The 20,285-nt window shown below is 40.5% G+C and overlaps 1 protein-coding gene across 2 annotated transcripts in view; it reads left to right on the top strand.

Moving 5' to 3' along the window:
• The window catches only part of dlgap5 (discs, large (Drosophila) homolog-associated protein 5), a 60,585-nt gene extending 46,495 nt beyond the window's left edge, over positions 1 to 14,090 (top strand). For both annotated transcript variants that reach the window (XM_059953243.1, XM_059953242.1), the window contains exons 15-18: positions 2,832 to 2,874; positions 4,131 to 4,386; positions 12,235 to 12,326; positions 13,138 to 14,090. In XM_059953243.1, the coding sequence (XP_059809226.1) occupies positions 2,832 to 2,874; positions 4,131 to 4,386; positions 12,235 to 12,326; positions 13,138 to 13,257 (511 nt within the window). In that variant the 3' untranslated portion in view covers positions 13,258 to 14,090. The remainder of the gene's footprint in view (positions 1 to 2,831; positions 2,875 to 4,130; positions 4,387 to 12,234; positions 12,327 to 13,137) is intronic.
• Positions 14,091 to 20,285: the final 6,195 nt, after the last annotated feature.

The raw sequence follows: 20,285 nt of genomic DNA, 5'->3' as shown, positions 1-20,285 counted from the left end.
CTCATGACTTGCTTTAACTTGACAAGTTTATTTAATCCTCTTGCATTCCAAGAGGTAAACTGAAATAGGCAGGGCATAGGCTATTAGTTATAATTTCAATCATGTTGAGCTGAGTTAATTTAGAATGACTGCTTACTGAGATTACAACGAAACAAAAAAAATGAGTAAAAACCAGTAAATAGTAACTAGAACATTATAAACATAACTTAAGTGTACTTCTCGAACTGAAATACACCCACCCACCCCACGATCACCTCCTGATTGCCCTGAAAGAGGGCCTAATTATGCTTAACTGGACCTCCCGCACCATTGTCATAGTGAGGAAACAGCATGGCAGCCAGAACAAAGCCCCAATGTTATCAGTAGAGAATATTACAACCAAATTATACCAAGAGTCTTTATCAAATTTAACCTGATCGTAGTTACAGTGCCACTGAAGATAATGAGAAACGATGCAAATTTGTTAGCATAAACAATGCAGTAAGTTACACACTGTTAACGTTCAATAGTGTTCATTTATGTCCCTTAGGCACTTTGAACATACCTATTCAAGCAAAAGTCAAAAACTGCTGTACTGTCTCACTTGTCCACAGCCTCCAAGTTGTAGTCCTTCAGCTCCTGCACAAATTTCTCCACTGCCGATGCACTGCCAAAAGTGTGGCGTTTTCTTTTGTAGGTCACCAGCAGTTTAGCAGGGTGTATTATCTCATACTGTAGGTCTGGGATGGAGAGCGAGGCTAACTCTTCACTGGATCAAAAATTTTCCTTCACCTGCGGTAGAGACATCGGGGGGAAACGTGATTCTCTGATTGTCGAAAAGTACAGGTTCTTTCAGCTTGTCAGCCTTCGTAACCCGGGTCTTGGCCGTGTAGTTTAGGAACCTATCGCTACCCTGGGTAGCTTAGCTGACTGTGCTTCAACTTTGTTAGCCCTACCAATTCTGTGCGCTCTCTCAATCAGCAGGGGCCCAGAGAAGTTTTCAGCACCAAGCACCTCGGGGATCCATTTTTCCAAAAAAAAACAGACCATATCAGACCCTTCTGCCCTCTCTGAAAGACCCACCAAGCGAAGGTTAGAACGGCAGCTACAATTTTCCAAGTTGTCCATTTTAAACACTAACATCTCCATAGCTGCTTTCATGGTTGTATTTTGATTATGCAGAGAGATGATGTCATCTTGATTAGTGCTAATTCTATCTTGCTTCTGTAATGCGCACTCTGACAGCTTTCAGATCAGTTTGTACTCCTTGTATAGGATTTGGTTTGGGCCTGCTGCCGTGCTGGTGTCTGTTGCCTCTTCACTAGCATTATTGTTAGCTTGCACCACATGGTAACAGGTGGGGTCTAATTTCAAAGACTTTTGCTTCTGCTTTGTTGGTTTCGGTGGCATTTAGGCTATCACTCAGTTTCCAATCAGACAAACTGGAACTGTTCAGTTAATTCGAGGTTGTTTGGCTGCGTAATTTCAAGACTTTCCGAAGGAGCTCTGACACACGACTGCTCAGCACCGCGCCACAATCATAAGTCGGCTTACTTTTTTTCATTTTTATTATTGTAGGAACAAATTTGGTGGAACAAATTTTGTATTGCTAACAAGTCCCTTGCCAGCACCAATTTAAAATTAAAATTGTTTAAAGTCAATTGCAGAATACAAGTGTAAAGGAGGAGAAAATAACTTGCTCTACATCTAGTGCAGCACAAAAAATATAAAGAATACAATAATAAAAGCAGTGAATATAATAGTTTGTATATGTTGATTTTTACAGAAAGTACACACACAAGTATCTGTGCATAAGGTGGCCGATAGGAAATGATAAAGTGGGGGTGTGTGTGGCGATGTTGTTCACCCTTACTGCTTGGGTCTGGTGGTCCTGCCATGGATAGCCTACTCCCTAATGGGCATGAGCAGGGTGGGTGGGTTTACTGAGCTAGGCCCCCATCATGGCAAGGCAAAAGCAGAAACCTCTAGCATTGAGTAGAGGTGACAAAGGGTGTGCACAGTTCCAAGTAACAATTAGCTTTAAGTTAATTTTTTATGAAGGAGTGATACATCTTCACATCAAGAACATATGCGGTCAGGTAGCTGACATGATTCACCCTATCATGATTTTGTACATTCAAGTTAACAAGAATGTGAAGAGAACAAAATGATGTGGAGTAAGATAGGTGTAGAAATGAGTTTGATAATTTGTGCAGACTTGATGGACCAAAAGGCCTTTATTCTGTGCTGTTAGATTCCATGACAAATGCAAGATGGTAGTTGGTTAGAACTATGGGTTCGGGTCACCTTAAAATCAGCACATCTTTTACAAGAGACACAAAACTGGGAATTTTTTTCTTGAAAATATTGGATGTAACGTCTTTGCATTTAAGTCAAATGAATAGATAACTTGTGACTTTTCCCAGTAATGGTGTAGATCTGGAAAGAAGGTGAAGTTTGCCACGTCTAGAATCAATCACAAAAGAATACTCTAACCCAGTTATACATGGTCCAATGATTCCTAATCAACCCAATGCTTAACGTTGTAAGCATTCACTGTGGTTTAAAATAAATTATACATTTTATTGTGGCAAGCAGGATGATATGACAGTTATGGTTGGACTGATTCCAGCTTTGATTGTGGATCTTAATTTCTTTTTTTAGAAGGGCTTCATTTGTGCAGATTCTTGTACGATGTTATAAAGCAATGAGATTCAAGTCTTGTGCTTCAGAAAACATTGAAAACTAGAAGGCAGAATTAATTCGGGGAAGGCTTCCATATGCTTACCTTGCAAATGGTTATATACATGGATCCTTGAAACATCTTTCTAATGAGCGTTTCTTCTATTTAGTGTTCCGCAACAAGGTACTTGTACTGGAGAGAGCATAGAGAAGGTAAGCTTAAATTTAATGGCTGCATTTGTGGAGATTTATTAAACCGGTATGTTGACTATTGGTCATAATGCTTTGAAGTGGGTCAGCCCCTCTGTCCCTTCATACCATTAATAGGACTGGGATAGGGTTGTAGAAATTGAAAATGACTCAAAGGAGCCACCATCGAGTGTCCTGACCAGCTCCATCACCATGTATAACAAGAATTGAAAGGCATTTAACCTCCACATCCTACAAAGAAGTGAAAGAACTGCTGAGGGATCATCTTCCAACCATCTGAGATGTTTACCAGGAGCACTGCCCTGGCATTTTCAAGGATCTTCGTATCTGTTCTTTAACCTCCTGCCATTAGGTAGCATTAGGACAAGGACTGTTGGGATGGGAAACCGCTTCCTCTGAACTGTAAACAACTGAATTCCCTGCCATTACCCAGGTCTGATCATGTACTATAGGAAGCACCAGTAGCATTGTAAGCTTGTTGTATGTGAACCTCATTTATTAATTTATTTGTGGTAATATTACTTAGTATTACTTAGTATGTTGTGCACCTTGGTCCGGAAGAGTGTTTCATTTAGTGGTATCTATGTGTACAGTTCAATGACTAAACTTAAACTTGAGTTTTTATGATTAGAATTTTGTATCAGAACATAACCTGACCAAGCTAGAAATTTTAAAATATTTCAAAGAATATCCATTGTAATGTAGAATTGAAGAATGACATCACTTTAGAGCTGTTCATTAGATAATTAGCCATTTTGCCCTAGATTCTTGTTGAGCCAGGCTCATGGGCTAAATAAAACTAAACTTCAATTCATGGTGGTTTCAAAATTCACTTAGTGTTATTTTCAGATGGAATACATCTCCACTGTATCACCAATAAATCAGGAGTTTGCTCTCTACTGAAAAACTGACATACAGATCAAAGCTTTTCCAAATTGCTTCTGTGATAAATTAAACTGCCCTTTGGTGCAGTAAAGCCAGATTTTGCCCTCTACATGCCATCTGTTCAATATTTGGTAGCAGCCAATGAATAAGCCAAGAGTTGGAAATGAGGAAGTGTATCAATGTAAAAACAAAACCAGAAAAAAATGGCTTGTCATAAATTATTGGCCAAGGATAAGTTGTGTGTGGAAGAAGGATGATGTGATAAAACTCGTCTGCCCTTGGTGTTGAGCTATTCCTACTAATATTTATTTTGTAGTTGCTGCATAATATTGTCTGTAAGAATAAGTTTAAAGCTGCAATCTTGTGCCTCCTAGGGGGAATTTGAAAAGTACCTCCAACCCAGTGATAGTGTTCGCAGCCTGCCAGAAACACTGCAGACCCCATTTCATAATGAGAATGCTGCCAGGACCAGTTGCGCTCAAGAAAACTCCACAAATGACATTGAGCTGCCAGAAGAAATGAAGCCTTCAGTGGATCATTGTGTGGAAATGGAAAGTCCAGTGAGTGAGCACCCTCTAAATGGTGCTCAGCCAATTTCACAGCAAGAGTTTCCGTTGACCAATAGTTCAGGTAAATTGAGTTGTTAGTGCATGTAACACCTAGATTTAAGTTGTTTGTTGTCCTAAGGCAGAATTATTGATCTTCAATTTCATTGGAATTTAAAAATGATTAATTTGATGGGTTTCTATGTTCTGGTTCTCTATAGAAAGTCATTCCTACTTAAAGTATCAACTACTGTGAGAAAAAATTAGTCAATCTCTGAAATATGCAACTGTATTCCAACCTGTAATCCATTCATTTATTGTGTTCAAGAGCAGGGGTTTCTAATATTTTTTGTACCACTGACCAATGCCATTAACCATGTACCCCAGGTTGGAAACCCCTGATCTATAGCAATAACCTTGTGCAAGCAAAGGTTATCGATTAAGTACAACCATACCTTTTACACCAGAAATACAGCCTGAATAAACTTAGACCATGACACTTTATTAGGTCAATATTTACTTCTGATTAATAAACAATATTAAGTGGCTGATTTAGTATTTAACTGAGAGAACAGATTCTGTAATCTGGAGATTGGAATTAAGACTCAATGAATTAATAGGATTGTCTTCTACATATCCTGAACTGTAAGAGAACTGATTTTGTTTTTTTGAAATTTATCTGCCAAGATGGTGTCAAATAAAATGAGTTTCATCCTCTTCACCTACAGTGTTTGGTTTAAATAATCTGGTCTGGTAAGTCACTAGCTTCTCAATGGGGGCCTCAGTTCCTGCAGTCCCCTTCTATTCACCGGGACTCTGGTTACAATATCCCCTCAGATAATGGAAGCAAATCTGATAACTACATTGATTTTAAGAAAACGTGTGAACAAAGAACAACTATTAAGGATTTCCATTAGAAATTATGTCTCCAAGTGTTTCTATTGAGCTTTTTCTCAAAATGGAGCTCAAAGGTTCATTGCCATTGGAGAAAATGCACTGATGCATATTTTGTGTATCCCTACCATAGCAACATTCAGCATTGTTCAAGATAAGATATGTCCTTGCACACATCAAGATATGTGGGGAAAATAAACAAGATACTGAAAGTCCAGAACAATACTCACAAAATGGACACTGTCTTATATATGTGTGGAAATAAATCGTGGTTGGGTCTTGAGAGATCTAGGATGATGGGTATCATTGCAGGATGGTGGGTTGGGCTGTGGCAAGGAACAAGTGGAGAGGTTCTTTCGCTTAAAGTTTTTTTGCATATGCACACGTTGTTGGAGGAACTTGGGTCAGGCAGCATCTATGCAGAGCAGTTGGCAGTCAATGTTAGTGTCATCTTCCCCCTTCCTTCCCACTCCTGATGAAGGGTTTCAGCCTAAAAGTCAACTGTTTATTGCTCTCCATAGATGCTGCCTGACCTTCTGAGTTCCTCCAGCAATGTATGTGAAAATCAAGGTTAATTCTGGGAGAGATTAGGGATGATGGGTATCATTGCAGGATGGTAGGTAGGGCTGTGGCAAGGACCCAGTGGGTAGATTCTTGGACTCCAGCTGGAGCCAGTCAGGAAGTAGAGGTATTGAAGTCTAGCGGTTCCCAGTTCCAAATAAAAACAAGCCCACTTCCAGGGTAACATCACCTAATTCCTTGAGTGGTACCTAAAAAGGATTGAATGAAGTTGCTTTTGCATACATGTCAAAAGCAGAAAACATAACATGGATTGACTGGGTTAACCCAGCTGAATATCTTTGGTACATTTTTGATCCAGAAATTGCCACATTCACATTCCATTGTTGAAATTATGCCTCAATGTCATTAATATATTTCAGCCAGGTACTCTTGTGGTTCTGCTTGTGTGGTGTGCTTTTTTCCTAACCTATATTGTTAAGCCCACCATATGTTTGTCCTTGTACAGAGTGAAACATTTAAACCAAATTAAGCTATTGATATAAAACAAAATCCAACAAAATTTTGCAAACTCGGGATAGTAATTATGGCTCAGATAAACTTTGTTTCAGTTTAAACTTTTAAAAAGTCCAAATGCAGCATTTTGTCTTCTACCAGTTATCATGACCAGACTAAATCTCTAGTTAAATGAACAGCAGCATGAAATGCCAATGGCTCCATAGTGGGCCATCTTTCTAGATAAACACAAACTGTTTCCAGTGAAGCAAAGAATATAAATTAAAATTAGTCATAGAAGACCACAGCGCAGAAACAGGCCCTTTGTCCCTTCTAGTCTGCACTAACTGTTGTTCTGCCTAGTCCCATCGACCTGCACCTGGACCATAGTCCTGCATATCCTTCCATACACTTGTCCAAACTTCTCAAATGTTGAAATCAATCCCACATCCACCACTTGCGCTGGCAGCTGGTTCCAGTCTGTCACCACCACACCATTTGAGTGAATAAGTCTCCCTCGTGTTCCCCTTAAACATTTCACCTTTCACTTTTAACCTATGACCTTTTGTTCTGGTTTCACCCAACCTTGATGAGGAAAAACCTCCTTGCATTTGGCCTAGCAATACCCCTCAGTTCTGTATACGTCTATCAGATCTCAACATAACATCCTCTCTCCTGTACTCAATATTTTGCCATATAGACCTTCATAAATCAAAGCTTTCTTTATAACCCTATCTACCTGTAACACTACTTTCAAAGAATTATGGATCTGTACTCCTCAAAGCCTGACTGTTCACTAAGTCTTACCTTAGTTTGTCTTCCAAAGTGCAGCAACTCACCTGTCTACATTAAATTCCATTTTTCTAGCTGGTTCAGAACTCACTGCAAGTTTTGATAGCCTTCCTCTGTCTTTGCCCCAAATGTTGGTGTCCTCTGCAAACTTGCTGATCCAATTGATCACATCATCCAGAACATTAATAGAGATGACAGACAGCAACAGACTCAAACGGGTAACAACCTACTTCCACTCTGGCTTCTCCTGCAAAGCCAATGAGTAACTAAAGCTTCTTGACCAGCCTCCCATGTGGGACTTGTCTAAGGCCTTGCTAAAGTCCATGTGGTCAACATGTTTTTTCTGCATCAGCATTCCTGGTAGTCTCCTCAACTAAGGTTATTTAAACATGATTTACCATGCACAAAGCCTTCTTGACTGTCTCTAATTGGGCTCTGTCTATTCAAATACTTGTATATCCAGTCCCTTAGAATACTTCTAGAAATATACCCATTACTGATGTCAGGTTCACCAGCTTATAATTTCCTGGTTTATTTTTTTTGGAGCCTTTCTTATAATGGAACTACACTGGATATCCTCCAATCCTCCTGCACTTCTCCCATTACTAAAGGCATTTAAATAGTTCTGCCACTAGCCTTCCACAAGATCTGAGGGGACACTTGTTGTGCCCTGGGGACTTATCCACCCTACCTTGCTTCGGATCTATAGACTGCATTCATCTGCTGAGTAAATACAGATGCAAAAAAAAACTTAGATCTCTGCCATCTTTTGTTTTGCTCTATGCACTCTATGCTGATCCTCAAGTGACCCAATTTATTCTTGTTTTATCCTTGTGCTTGATATGTCTGTAGAAGTGCTTAGGATTCTCCTTCACCTTGTCTGCCCAAGCAACCTCATTCTCTTGACCCTCTTTATTCCCTTAAGTGTTTTCTTGTATTTCTTGTCCTCAAGCATATCAATAGCTCTTTAATGCCTATATATCTGTGCATCACCTCCTTAACTAGGGCTTTAATATCCCTCAAACCAAGGGCTCCTAAACCTGTAGCCATTGCCTTTTAGTCTAAAAGGAACATACAAACTTTGATCTCCAAATTTTACTTTTGAAGGCCTCCAACTTAGAAAGCATCCCTTTCTCAGCAAACAGCCTATCCAAATTCACACTTGCCAGATCCCTTTTCTTGGTATCAAAATTGGCGGTTCTCCAATTTAGAATCTCAACCTGAGGACCAGTCCTATCAGTGTCTATAATTACCTTGCAACTAGTGGCATAATAATAGTCAAGCTTCTGTTAGCTATCCTGTGTCTCGTTCCCTAGCAGGAGATCCAGTATGCTGTATTTGGGACTTCTGTATTAAAGAATCTTTCCTGTACTCAGTTAACAAACTATACTATTCATTCCTTTTACGGTATGGGAGTCTCACTCAATGTGGAAAGTTAACATCACGTATCACAACTTTTTCTTGCAACTGCCTGCTGTCTCTTTCTTGAAATTTGCTCCTCAAAATCCTGCTAATTTAATATATAATCCCATTAGCTTGATCATACCTTGCTTATTCCTCATTTTAACCCATCTAGCCTCAGTAGACAAACCCTCTAGTGTGTCCTGACTGCACACTGCTGTAGCCCTTCTGCAACTGTCTCACTAATGTCACAATGTCATAATTCCACATGCTCATCCATGCTGTAAGATAGCTTGCCTATAATACTCCTTGCATTGAAATAGATGCCACTCAGTTTATTCCTTGTGCCATGCTCAACCTTTCGGTTCCTGCATTTGTAAGTAGGCTTAACATCTTTCCCAACAGCTACTCCACTATTTGCCCTGGAACTCTGGTTCCCAAACCCTTGCAACTCTAGTTTAACAGCACCACCACCCCCCCCCCCCCCAACCAATACCCCAGTGCAGCACCAGCAAACCTTCCCACTAGGATATTAATCCCTCTCCAGTTCAAGTGCAAACTGTTCTGTACAGATCCCACCTTCCCTGGAAGAGAGAGCCCAATGATTCAAAAATCTGAAGCCCTCTGTCCTGCACCATCCCCTTTGCCATGTGTTCCTGTTTGATTTTCCTATTTCTGGCTTCATTAGCATGTGACATGGATAACAATCTGGAAATCACAGCACTGTAGGGGTCCTGTCCTTAACTTAGCACCTCAATCCCTGAACACACTCTGCAGGACCTCATCACCCTTCCTGTCTGTGTCATTGGTACTGAAGTGGACCACAACTCCCACCCTTAAAAGTGCCATAAATTTTCCAAGATTACCCACCTGGGATGCAACATACCATACCATCTGGGAATCTCATTCTCTTCCACAGAACCTCCTGTCTATTCCCCTAACCAATGATTCTCCTATCACTACTGCTCTTTTCCTCTCCCACCCCCCGCCACACTGCATTTCCCTTCTGAGTCCTAGAGTCAAACTCAGTGCTGCTGAGACTTGGCTGCTGTGACTTTGCTCTGCTGGTTTGTCCTCCCCTAATAGTTTCCAAATCAATATACTTGGCACTGAGGTGAATGGCCACAGGGGTGCTCTGCATTAGTTATCTATCCTCTATCCCTCTTCTGACAGTTGCCCAGTACCTGTGTCTGCCTCCTTGTATCTTATGTCAATCAACTTCCCAAATAATCTGGATTTCATCCAGCTTTAGTTTCCCAACAGTCTGTAAGAAGCGGGTTGGATGCACTTTCTGCAGATGGTGTCCTAGGGAACACCAGAGGTCTCCCTATTTCCATAACCTGCAAGAGGACCTGGCAATCCCACTGCTCTACCTTTGCAGAAACGAACTTACCAGAAACCTCCTTTAACTTCTGCCTCCTCACAGAAGCCACTTGAGCCAAAGCCTCAAGCTCCCCACTCTAATCCTGTTCGCTCCCACAATAGCTGCACCATTTAAGTCAAGCTGCTTTTTATTGGCCCTTGACAAGTGCCTAATTACCCAATGATCTCAAATTTCCCAACTGGCCTGACTCGTTTTTCAATTCTTGCACTAATTCGTGCAATCTCAAGCCCACCAAAATCTGAGACCCAGCGCTGCCTTGTAATGTTTTTATTTTAATAGCTAAACCTTTTTGAAATGTCAATAATTAACATTGGTTTCAATCTGATAGCATGTTTAAACCATTTCCACTGTGGCCACTTATATCTGCTGATAACTCAGTAATCATTTGTATGTATAGTAAATGTCTAATCTTGAATACTGGGGACTCCAATAACATTGGACCAGCAGACTTTTGGATGTTATTTCTATTAATATAAACATATTTCAAATTTTCCTGTGAACCCAGTGAGATGAGAGTGCAGGTGTGCCTTTGACTGCAAACCCACCCACATTCCAGATTGTTGAGTGTTCCAGCCCTGCTGTTGCCTGCATACCCAGCCCATAGTCTGAACACTGGTCCAGCAGCACTCTGGCCACAATCCCTCTTGTTCACGTTTCACTCCTATCAAGGCTACAAGGAAGGTATCAAAGCTTGCAGTGGGATTTGGGCCAACTGGAAAAATGGGCAGGTGGAATTTAATACAGATAAGTGTGAGGTTTTGCACTTTGGGCACATCAAACCTGGATAGGTTTTACACACTGAGTGGTAAGCACTGAGGAGTACAGTAGAACAGATCTGGGAATACACATCCATCATTCCTTAAGTGATGGTACAAGTAGATAAGGTCATAAAGAAGGATTTTGGTGTATTAACCTTCGTAAATCCTTGATTGCAGGAGTTGGGATGTTATGTTGAAAATATATAATTGTCGGTGAGGCCTAATTTGGAGTATTATATGAAGTTTTGGCTCACCTACCTACAGGAAAGATATCAATAAGATTGAAAAGAGTGCAGAGATAATTTACAAGGATGCTGCTGGAGCTTGAAGACCAGAGTTATAAAGAAAGGTTTTAATAGGTTAGGATATATTCCCTGGAGCATGTATGAATAAGGGGAGACTTGATAAAGGTATACCAAAGTATGAGGGGTATAGATACAGTAAATGCAATCAGGGTTTTTCCACTAAGGTTGGATGATAGGTTAAGGATAATAGGTGGAAAGTTTAAGGGGAGGAACTTTACTCAGGATTTTGTGAGTGTGGATAGAGTTGCCAGCAGAAGTGGTGGATGTGGGTTTGGTCTCAACATTTAAGTGAAGGTTAAATAAGTACATGGATGGAAGTGTTATGGTCCAGGTGCAGGTTGATGACATTAGGCAGAAGACTAGGTCAGCACAGATTGAATGGCCTGTATGCTGTAGTGCTCTGACTCTAATGGGTGAGCCAGATGTCTGAACAAATTGATGCTTGGAATTTTATTTTAACGTGCATCTTAAGCTGTTGCCTGCACTTCAGTAAAGTTCGTTAACCTGAAGTGTTTTGTGTTAAGGGAATCAATTACAATGACAACCAAAGGAATGGCTTTGTCTTAATCTATCTGACTTTTATTTAATTTTGAATTTACCCACTACAACCCAACAAACTACCGTTTCCGAAAGTTCCCTTCTGGAAAGTGCTTATGGGGCTATTAAAACAAAAACTTCAAAAATGCAAAGTTAATTTGTTATCAAAGTACATGTCTATCATCATATGCTACCTTGAGATTCATGTCATCTTCCTTTGGAGATGATTATCTCCATCATTCTAGTTAATTTTCCCCCCCTAGCACCCTCTCTCTCTATCAATGATCCCATCACTGCACTTTAAACCACTTTTTCTAATGCTGGTTACATTGTAAATGATGATTTATGCACAGTTTATTCCATGTCCATAGTTCAACTTCTAACTTTTTAATGTAATTTATTATTTATAATTATTAAATATTGTTCATTCTTGTTGCATCTTACTCCAACACACCACAGCAAATTACTAACGCATGAAATGTTCAGTTAATGGTGAATAAAGTTGGTCCTTGATCCTGTTGTTGGGCATCTTAACTGACTGTTGCCTGGATTTAAGGAAAGCTGAAGTGCTTTATGGCAAGGGATATGATAATAACTAAAGTGTTCACTTAATCTTTCTGGCCTTTATTTAATTTAGAAACACAGTGGTTATATCTCACAGATTTATGTTTCGATTAGCCACTAGGTGGTGTTCAATGTAACAGACAGAAACCTACCTCCATTCCTTTAATAGTGTTGTTTGTCTAATATGGATTACCTTTATCTGACATGTTATCTGGTGACTGCAACATTCTATTTTATCTGTTTTGATTGACTTGCACTTATTTACACTGGGTTTCCACCTCCAGGTCTGCTGACTCCCAATTTCATTACAACAAAAACTCCTTGTTCAAATTATGTGCGTGATCTGTCAGCTGCTGGGAATGTTGCCCATGAAATGGTAAGGATACAAACAGCTCGAATAATTATTAACCTTACATAAATTTGTCACTGCCTGGATTGTAGATATTCAGCAGATGGCTTGAATTTTCAGTTATCTGCAGTGCCTGATTTGAAAATGTATCCAGTGTGTTCATTCTTCAAGGTGGGATTAACTGAAGTGTAGTACATAGTTGGTATATTTAAGTGTTCTTGAATCCAAGGTGAGGAATAGATGACGCTGAGTGGTAGAATGAGTCCAACAGGCTCAAGGAGCCAGTGCAGTGGCTGTTGTCAGTCCATAAGCCTTTGTCTGTAACTTAAGTGACCTCCCTATCTTCTGTGATCCATTTGCCTGTATGAAGTACCTCGTATTTTCCAGTATTTATAGATATGCAAAGTAATTCTGGAAATACTTCTGTTAGAGTGAACTTTTTAACTACAGTATTGCAATTCTCTATTGAATTTGAAATGGAAGTAGTTGAGACAATCAGATGTTCAAACTATAATCTGTAATCCATCTTCTCCTCCTCAGCCTAAGGGTGGTATTAAACAGATGCTTTCTACCTGATGTTGCTCAATTGCTTTATAACTGGAATATGATTAGCAAGCATGTGTGGCTCATGTACTTGAAGGCATGACTCAGTGCCTGTATTCACTCGACTGACTTTTCTGGGAAGATCATGTCTCCAGTTGAATGGTCTCCATTCCAAATGCCTATGCCTTTCAACTCTCAACTGATAAATCCATGTTAGGCATTGATTTTAGTGCTTAGTTTTGTTTTGGTAACTGAGAAACACATGTTCAACTCAAACAACTCTTGTATTTTTAAGGAGAATGAAGGAACTTACTTGAGCCCTTTTGGAACAATTAGTGAAGGCTGCCCAGTGCTTCCATTCCAAGCAGCTCTCCAAGATCTGATATCATTCAGTCCCAGTGGAAGCTCTCAGTGAAGGTTGGAGAAGCTGAGATGTTGTTGTCAAAACTACCAGCTATCGTCGGACTGTGAATGTCTTGTAATGGATTTGAAGGATAAAACATTATGGATTCATTCTAAATGGCGGCTGTTGCTGCCCTAGTATTTAGTGGAGAGCACTCTGAAGACCAGAGCCTTTGATACTTAATGAATAATGCCTTTGAGTGTGAGTCTTTGATTATTCTAGCACTAGGCTCAATGCCTTTGCTTGCAAGTGTATTTTCTGCCGATTGATAATAAGTTGCTGTATGTAGTTCAGCACTGTATTCACTTGTTTCTGGAAAATAATTTTTTTGATGTTCTGTGGATTTGTTGAGTTCTTCTAACTGAAAGGAAAGGATACTGCCAATGGTGCTTAAAAACAATATTGGTCTGCAATGTTTCTTGTCCGTTCCTGATCTGATATGTCTTCTGTATTTGCAGCTGGAAAGATTTGGTGCCCTTCAGCTTCCTATATCTGAACTGTTCTTGTGTGCACAGTGCCCAGATCACTGGCACCATTACGAACACAGAGTAGACAATTGCATTGATGGCTTCAGGAGAAGGCATCTATTGACATTGACAGTTTAAATGAATTAGAAACATTTGGACTTTTACATGTTTTCAAATTTTTAAAGTTGAATTAATGACACCCCAAACTAAAATGACTACCTCACTAACATGGGTCTTCACTTTGGTCATTGCAACATTATAAAAGAACATTTTATTTTAAAATGAACCAAAAAACTGATGTGAAATTTGTAACTGCATAACTATTGTCTGTATTTCTTTATATCGTTTTTCTTAAATAAATATTTGTATGTTCCTAATTTGGAGCTATTTTAACCAACCATTCCAGGCTTAATAGTGTTGCAACCATCGTCAACAGTTTGCACTTTTGAGACTGTACTCACATCATTACCATATGATAAATTAATGTGTCACTCACTCATGTTTTGCTGAAACACTCATCCATTATTACGTCTAGCTATTCCATGTTTTCTTGGCTCACCTCACTTATTCTACTCAAAATTCCACGTTGCTAAACAGTAGTCATTACAGTTGTGCCATGAAGTGAATGGTTGAAGGGAAGTACCTGGTGTCTGTGCCTCTTGCCTGATGATAGCTGCAAGAAGATGGTCTGGCCTAGGTGGTGGGGATCTTTGGATATTGTATTCTTTGGGCAGTGCCTCCCTATAGATATTACCGATGACAGAGAAGGATATGTCTCTGATGTATTGGGCTGTCCACTATTCTGCAGATAATTATTTCCTGTGCATTCAAATTTCTCCACCAGACCATGGTGCAACTAGTCAGGAGGCCTTCAACAGTACACCTGCAGAAGTTTGTTGGAATGTTCAGTAACTAACTGAACCTGGTCAACTTGGGGAATAAAAGCAATAATATGCCTTCCTTATGATTGCATCTATATGCTGGGTCCCGATCAGGTCCATTGATGTTCTTTCATCTCACTTGCTTCAACAGTGAAGTACAAGGGAAATCTCGGCTTCCCTTAAACATCACAGCAACGTATTTTATAACCATATAACAATCACAGCACGGAAACAGGCCATCTTGGCCCTCCTAGTCCGTGCCGAACCCTTAATCTCACCTAGTCCCACCTACCCGCACTCAGCCCATAACCCTCCACTCCTTTCCTGTCCATATACCTATCCAATTTTACCTTAAATGACACAACTGAACTGGCCTCTACACCTTCTACAGGAAGCTCATTCCACACAGCTATCACTCTTTGAGTAAAGAAATACCCCCTCGTGTTTCCCTTAAACTTCTGCCCCCTAACTCTCAAATCATGTCCTCTAGTTTGAATCTCCCCTACTCTCAATGGAAACAGCCTGTTCACGTCAACTCTATCTATCCCTCTCAAAATTTTAAATACCTCGATCAAATCCCCCCTCAACCTTCTACGCTCCAATGAATAGAGACCTAACTTGTTCAACCTTTCTCTGTAACTTAATTGCTGAAACCCAGGTAACATCCTAGTAAATCGTCTCTGCACTCTCTCTAATTTATTGATATCTTTCCTATAATTCAGTGACCAGAACTGCACACAATATTCCAAATTTGGCCTTACCAATGCCTTGTACAACTTTAGCATTACATCCCAACTTCTGTACTCAATGCTTTGATTTATAAAGGCCAGCGTTCCAAAAGCCCTCTTCACCACCCTATCTACATGAGACTCCACTTTCAGGGAACTATGCACAGCTATTCCTAGATCTCTCTGTTCCTCTGCATTCCTCAATGCCCTACCATTTACTCTGTATGTTCTATTTGGATTATTCCTGCCAAAATGTAGAACCTCACACTTCTCAGCATTAAACTCCATCTGCCAACGTTCAGCCCATTCTTCTAACCGGCATAAATCTCCCTGCAAGCTTTGAAAACCCACCTCATTATCCACAACACCTCCTACCTTAGTATCATCGGCATACTTACTAATCCAATTTACCACCCCATCATCCAGATCATTTATGTATATTACAAACAACATTGGGCCCAAAACAGATCCCTGAGGCACCCCGCTAGTCACTGGCCTCCATCCCGATAAATAATTATCCACCACTACTCTCTGGCATCTCCCATCTAGCCACTGTTGAATCCATTTTATTACTCCAGCATTAATACCTAACGACTGAACCTTCTTAACTAACCTTCCATGTGGAACTTTGTCAAAGGCTTTGCTGAAGTCCATATAGACTACATCCACTGCCTTACCCTGGTCAACATTCCTCGTAACTTCTTCAAAAAATTCAATAAGGTTTGTCAAACATGACCTTCCACACACAAATCCATGCTGGCTACTTCTAATCAGATCCCGTCTATCCAGATAATTATAAATACTATCTCTAAGAATACTTTCCATTAATTTACCCACCACTGATGTCAAACTGACAGGTCTATAATTGCTAGGCTTCCTTCTAGAACCCTTTTTAAACAATGGAACCACATGAGCAATCCTCCGGCACAATCCCCGTTTCTAATGACATATTAAAGATCTCCATCAGAGCTCCTGCTATTTCTGCAATCCTCCGGCACAATCCCCGTTTCTAATGACATATTAAAGATCTCCATCAGAGCTCCTGCTATTTCTACACAAACTTCCCTCAAGGTCCTGGGGAATATCTTGTCAGGATCCGGAGATTTATCCACTTTTAAATTTCTTAAAAGCGCCAGTACCTCCACCTCTTTAATTGTCATAGGTTCCATAACTTCCTTACTTGTTTCCCACACCTTAGACAATTCAATATCCTTCTCCTTAGTGAATACCGAAGAGAAGAAATCATTCAAAATCTCTCCCATCTCCTTCGGTTCCACACATAGCTGACCACTCTGATTCTCTAAGGGGCCAATTTTATCCCTCACTATCCTCTTGCTTTTAATATAACTATAGAAGCCTTTCGGATTTACTTTCACCTTATTTGCCAAACCAACCTCGTATCTTCTTTTAGCTTTTCTAATCTCTTTCTTAAGATTCCTTTTACATTCTTTATATTCCTCGAGCAATTCCTTTACTCCATGCTGCCTATATCTATTGTAGACATCCCTCTTTTCCTGAACCAAATTTCTAATATCCCTTGAAAACCATGGTGCTCTCAAACCTTTAACCTTTTCTTTCACCCTAACAGGAACATAAAGATTCTGTACCCTCATAATTTCACCCTTAAATGACCTCCATTTCTCTATTACATCCTTACCATAAAACAACTTGACCCAATCCACTCTCTCTAAATCCCTTCGCATCCCCTCAAAGTTAGCCTTTCTCCAATCAAAAATCTCAACTCTAGGTCCAGTCCTGTCCTTCTCCATAATTATATTGAAGCTAATGCTATTGTGATCACTGGACCCGAAGAGCTCCCCAACACATACATCTGTCAGCTGACCTATCGCATTCCCTAACAGGAGATCCAACACTGCCCTATCTCTAGTCGGTACTTCTATGTATTGTTGCAAAAAACTATCCTGCACACATTTCACAAACTCTAAACCATCCAGCCCTTTTACAGAATGAGCTTCCCAGTCTACGTGTGGAAAATTAAAATCTCCCACAATCACCACCTTGTGTTTACTACAAATATCTGCTATCTCCTTACACATTTGCTCTTCCAACTCACGCGCCCCATTAGGTGGCCTATAATACACTCCTATCAGTGTTACTGCACCTTTCCCATTCTTCAATTCCACCCAAATGGCCTCCCTAGAGGAGCTCTCTAATCTATCCTTCCAAAGCACCGCCATAAGATTTTCTCGGACAAGCAATGCAACACCTCCTCCTCTGGCCCCTCCTACTCTATCACACCTGAAGCAACTAAATCCAGGAATATTTAGTTGCCAATCACACCCTTCCTGCAACCATTGAAAACTTATTTTCAAATAAGTTTTTACCTCAGTTGATTTACCTGTTGATCCACATGTTGGTACCTGTCCCAAGTTATAGTTCAAAGTAAATTTATTATCAAAGAATATGTGCTAGCATTTGTAGTAGAGTGAAGAAATACAACAGATTCACTAAAAAACCACACACACGCACAGTCTACCGAACAACCATTTTACAAAAGAAAACTAACTGCAAATAGAACTAAATATGTAAGTAAGTACTGAGAACATCAGTTGTGGAGTACTTGAAAGTGAGGCCATAGGTTGTGGAACCGGTTCACTGTTGATGGTGGCTTCTTGATGGTAGCAGTGAGAAGAGAGCATGGCCTGGATGCTGTGCTTCCTTGGTGATGGACACTGGCAGTGCTCCTTGTAGATGTGCTCAATGGTGGGGAGGTCTTTTTCTGTGATGGACTAGGCTGTGTCCACCACTTTTCATAGGCATTTCCATTCCTGTGCATTGTTGTTACATCCGGTCATGATACTCCCCTCTATGCATCTATGGAAGTTTGTTAGGTTTTTAGGTGACAAGCCGAATCTGCACAAACTTCAAGGAAAATAGAGGCAGTGCTGTGCCTTCTTCCAGGGTTGCATAGGTCTACCCAATTTGAAAGATTCAACCTTTCTACATGTGTCAAAGTTCAAAGTACGTTTAATATCAATGTGTGTATACTACATACCATCTTGAGAGATTCGGCCTAGAGGCAGCACAAAACAAAGAAACCCAACAGAACCCATTTTTAAAAAACTCAAGACCCAGTGTGTAAAAATAAAAAAAAAACAAATGCAACCAATAAAATGTAAGCAAATAACATTTAGAACTAAAGTTCACAAAAGAGTCCACAGACACAAAGCCACTACTGATCCAGGACCCGGTTAGTTGCAGGCCATAGCCTCAATTCAGCACAGAGACAAGTAAACCTCATGGAGTAGTGAGCTGAACACCAGCCCGGCCCTGCCACCCAACCATTTCAATTTGTCCTGGTGCTTATATCGGCCAAATGTCAACTTGTTCCTTGCTCTCGGGCCGGGGAGACACAGCTTCGAGACAGCCCCAAATCCACTCCAGCAATGGCCAAACATTAGCTCATGCCTCAGAGTCTTGGGCCCTGCTGCCTGGATTCAGCCCATACTTGCCTCTTTCAATCTTGCCCTGCACTTAAATCAGCCAAACATCAGCCCATCCCTTGCTCTCAGGCCCTAGCCCTGCCACTTCATTTCGGCTCCAATTCTGCCCCAGTGATGGCCAAGCATTGGCTTGTCCTCACTTAGACCAGGGCCCTGCCATTTCAATTTGCCCCATACCCACTGTGCTGCAACCTTCAAGACTCCAGTCCACACCACAAAAGTGCCAGGTCGTACAGGCAGTTCAAAAGCACTACTCCTAAAAGGAACTTACAGGTTATTGATTGCAGTGATCATCCCCCAGAAAATGTGACTAATGGAGTAGTCAGTAGATTTGTTTGCTGCCAGTAAGGTGCCACTGTGTCTCACATTTTAAACCAAAGCTAGTATTTATGGCTATCATTCTTTGGTGAAATGCCTTTTGAACCACAACGCTCCTTTGGAGGGATCCCATAATGAAGTGCCAGGATTATGACCCAGTGATGTTGAAGGATGTGATAGTTCATGCCATTTACTTGGTGAACTGGTGGTTCTTGTCCTAGGTGATGAGAGGATTGAGGTGCTGTTGGAAATATTTGTTGTCAGCAGCATGGACTTCTTGTCAGCTTGAATCAGTCTGACAGCTCTCATTAACAAGGCAGTTTTGCCCACAAAACAGTCACGCACTCGACTTTTTATTTTATTTTTTGCACTATTCTCTGTAAACTCTAGACACTCTTGTGAGTGAAGATCCCAGATTAGCTGTTTCTGAGCTACTGAAAACAACCCCATCTTGCACCAACATCTTTCACTTACCTCAGAGCTGAACGGATTTCACAAGCTATGGACTCATTTTTAAGAGCTCTACAATTCATGCTCTTGATAGTATTTATTTTATGTTTGCACGGTGCCTTCTTTTGCATATTGGTCGTTTGTCAGTCTGTGTCGTTTGTCAGTCTGTGTCGTTTTTCATTGATTCTATTGTATTTCTGTGTTCTACTGTAAATACCTGCAAGAAAACAAATCTTGGGGTAGTATATGGTAACAGCATAAACATAAATTTACCTAGGGCTTTGGAATTTGAACAGCAAACAAGACATGATCTGCAACCAACCTATTACCTTTCTCATTGCAAATGGTTTATTATTTTCACATGTACTGAGATACAGTGGAAAGCTTGTCTTGGATACTGTCCATACAGAACAAATCATTATACAGTGAACATTGAATAGTCCAGCACTCTGGTTCATGATCTTGTGCTGACTCTTCAGTTGACTACAAAATTAATCTAATCCTTCCCTCTCAAGATAGATGTGGCTATCTAAAAGACTCTTAAATGTCCCTGATACATCCGCCTCTACCATCACCCCTAACAGCACGTTGCACACACCAGTCACTCTCTGCATATAAAATAAACACCTGTCTTTGACATTCGGGGGGTGGGGGGGTGACTCATCCTTCCCTCCTAACACCTTGAATTCATTGCTCCTTGTATTAGTTCTGCATTTAACACAGTCATCCCCC

Source organism: Hypanus sabinus, chromosome 29, assembly GCF_030144855.1.
Source record: "Hypanus sabinus isolate sHypSab1 chromosome 29, sHypSab1.hap1, whole genome shotgun sequence".
Classification (NCBI taxonomy): domain Eukaryota; kingdom Metazoa; phylum Chordata; class Chondrichthyes; order Myliobatiformes; family Dasyatidae; genus Hypanus; species Hypanus sabinus.
Note: the sequence above shows the minus strand (reverse complement) of the source record. Positions and strands in the feature narration are given on the sequence as shown.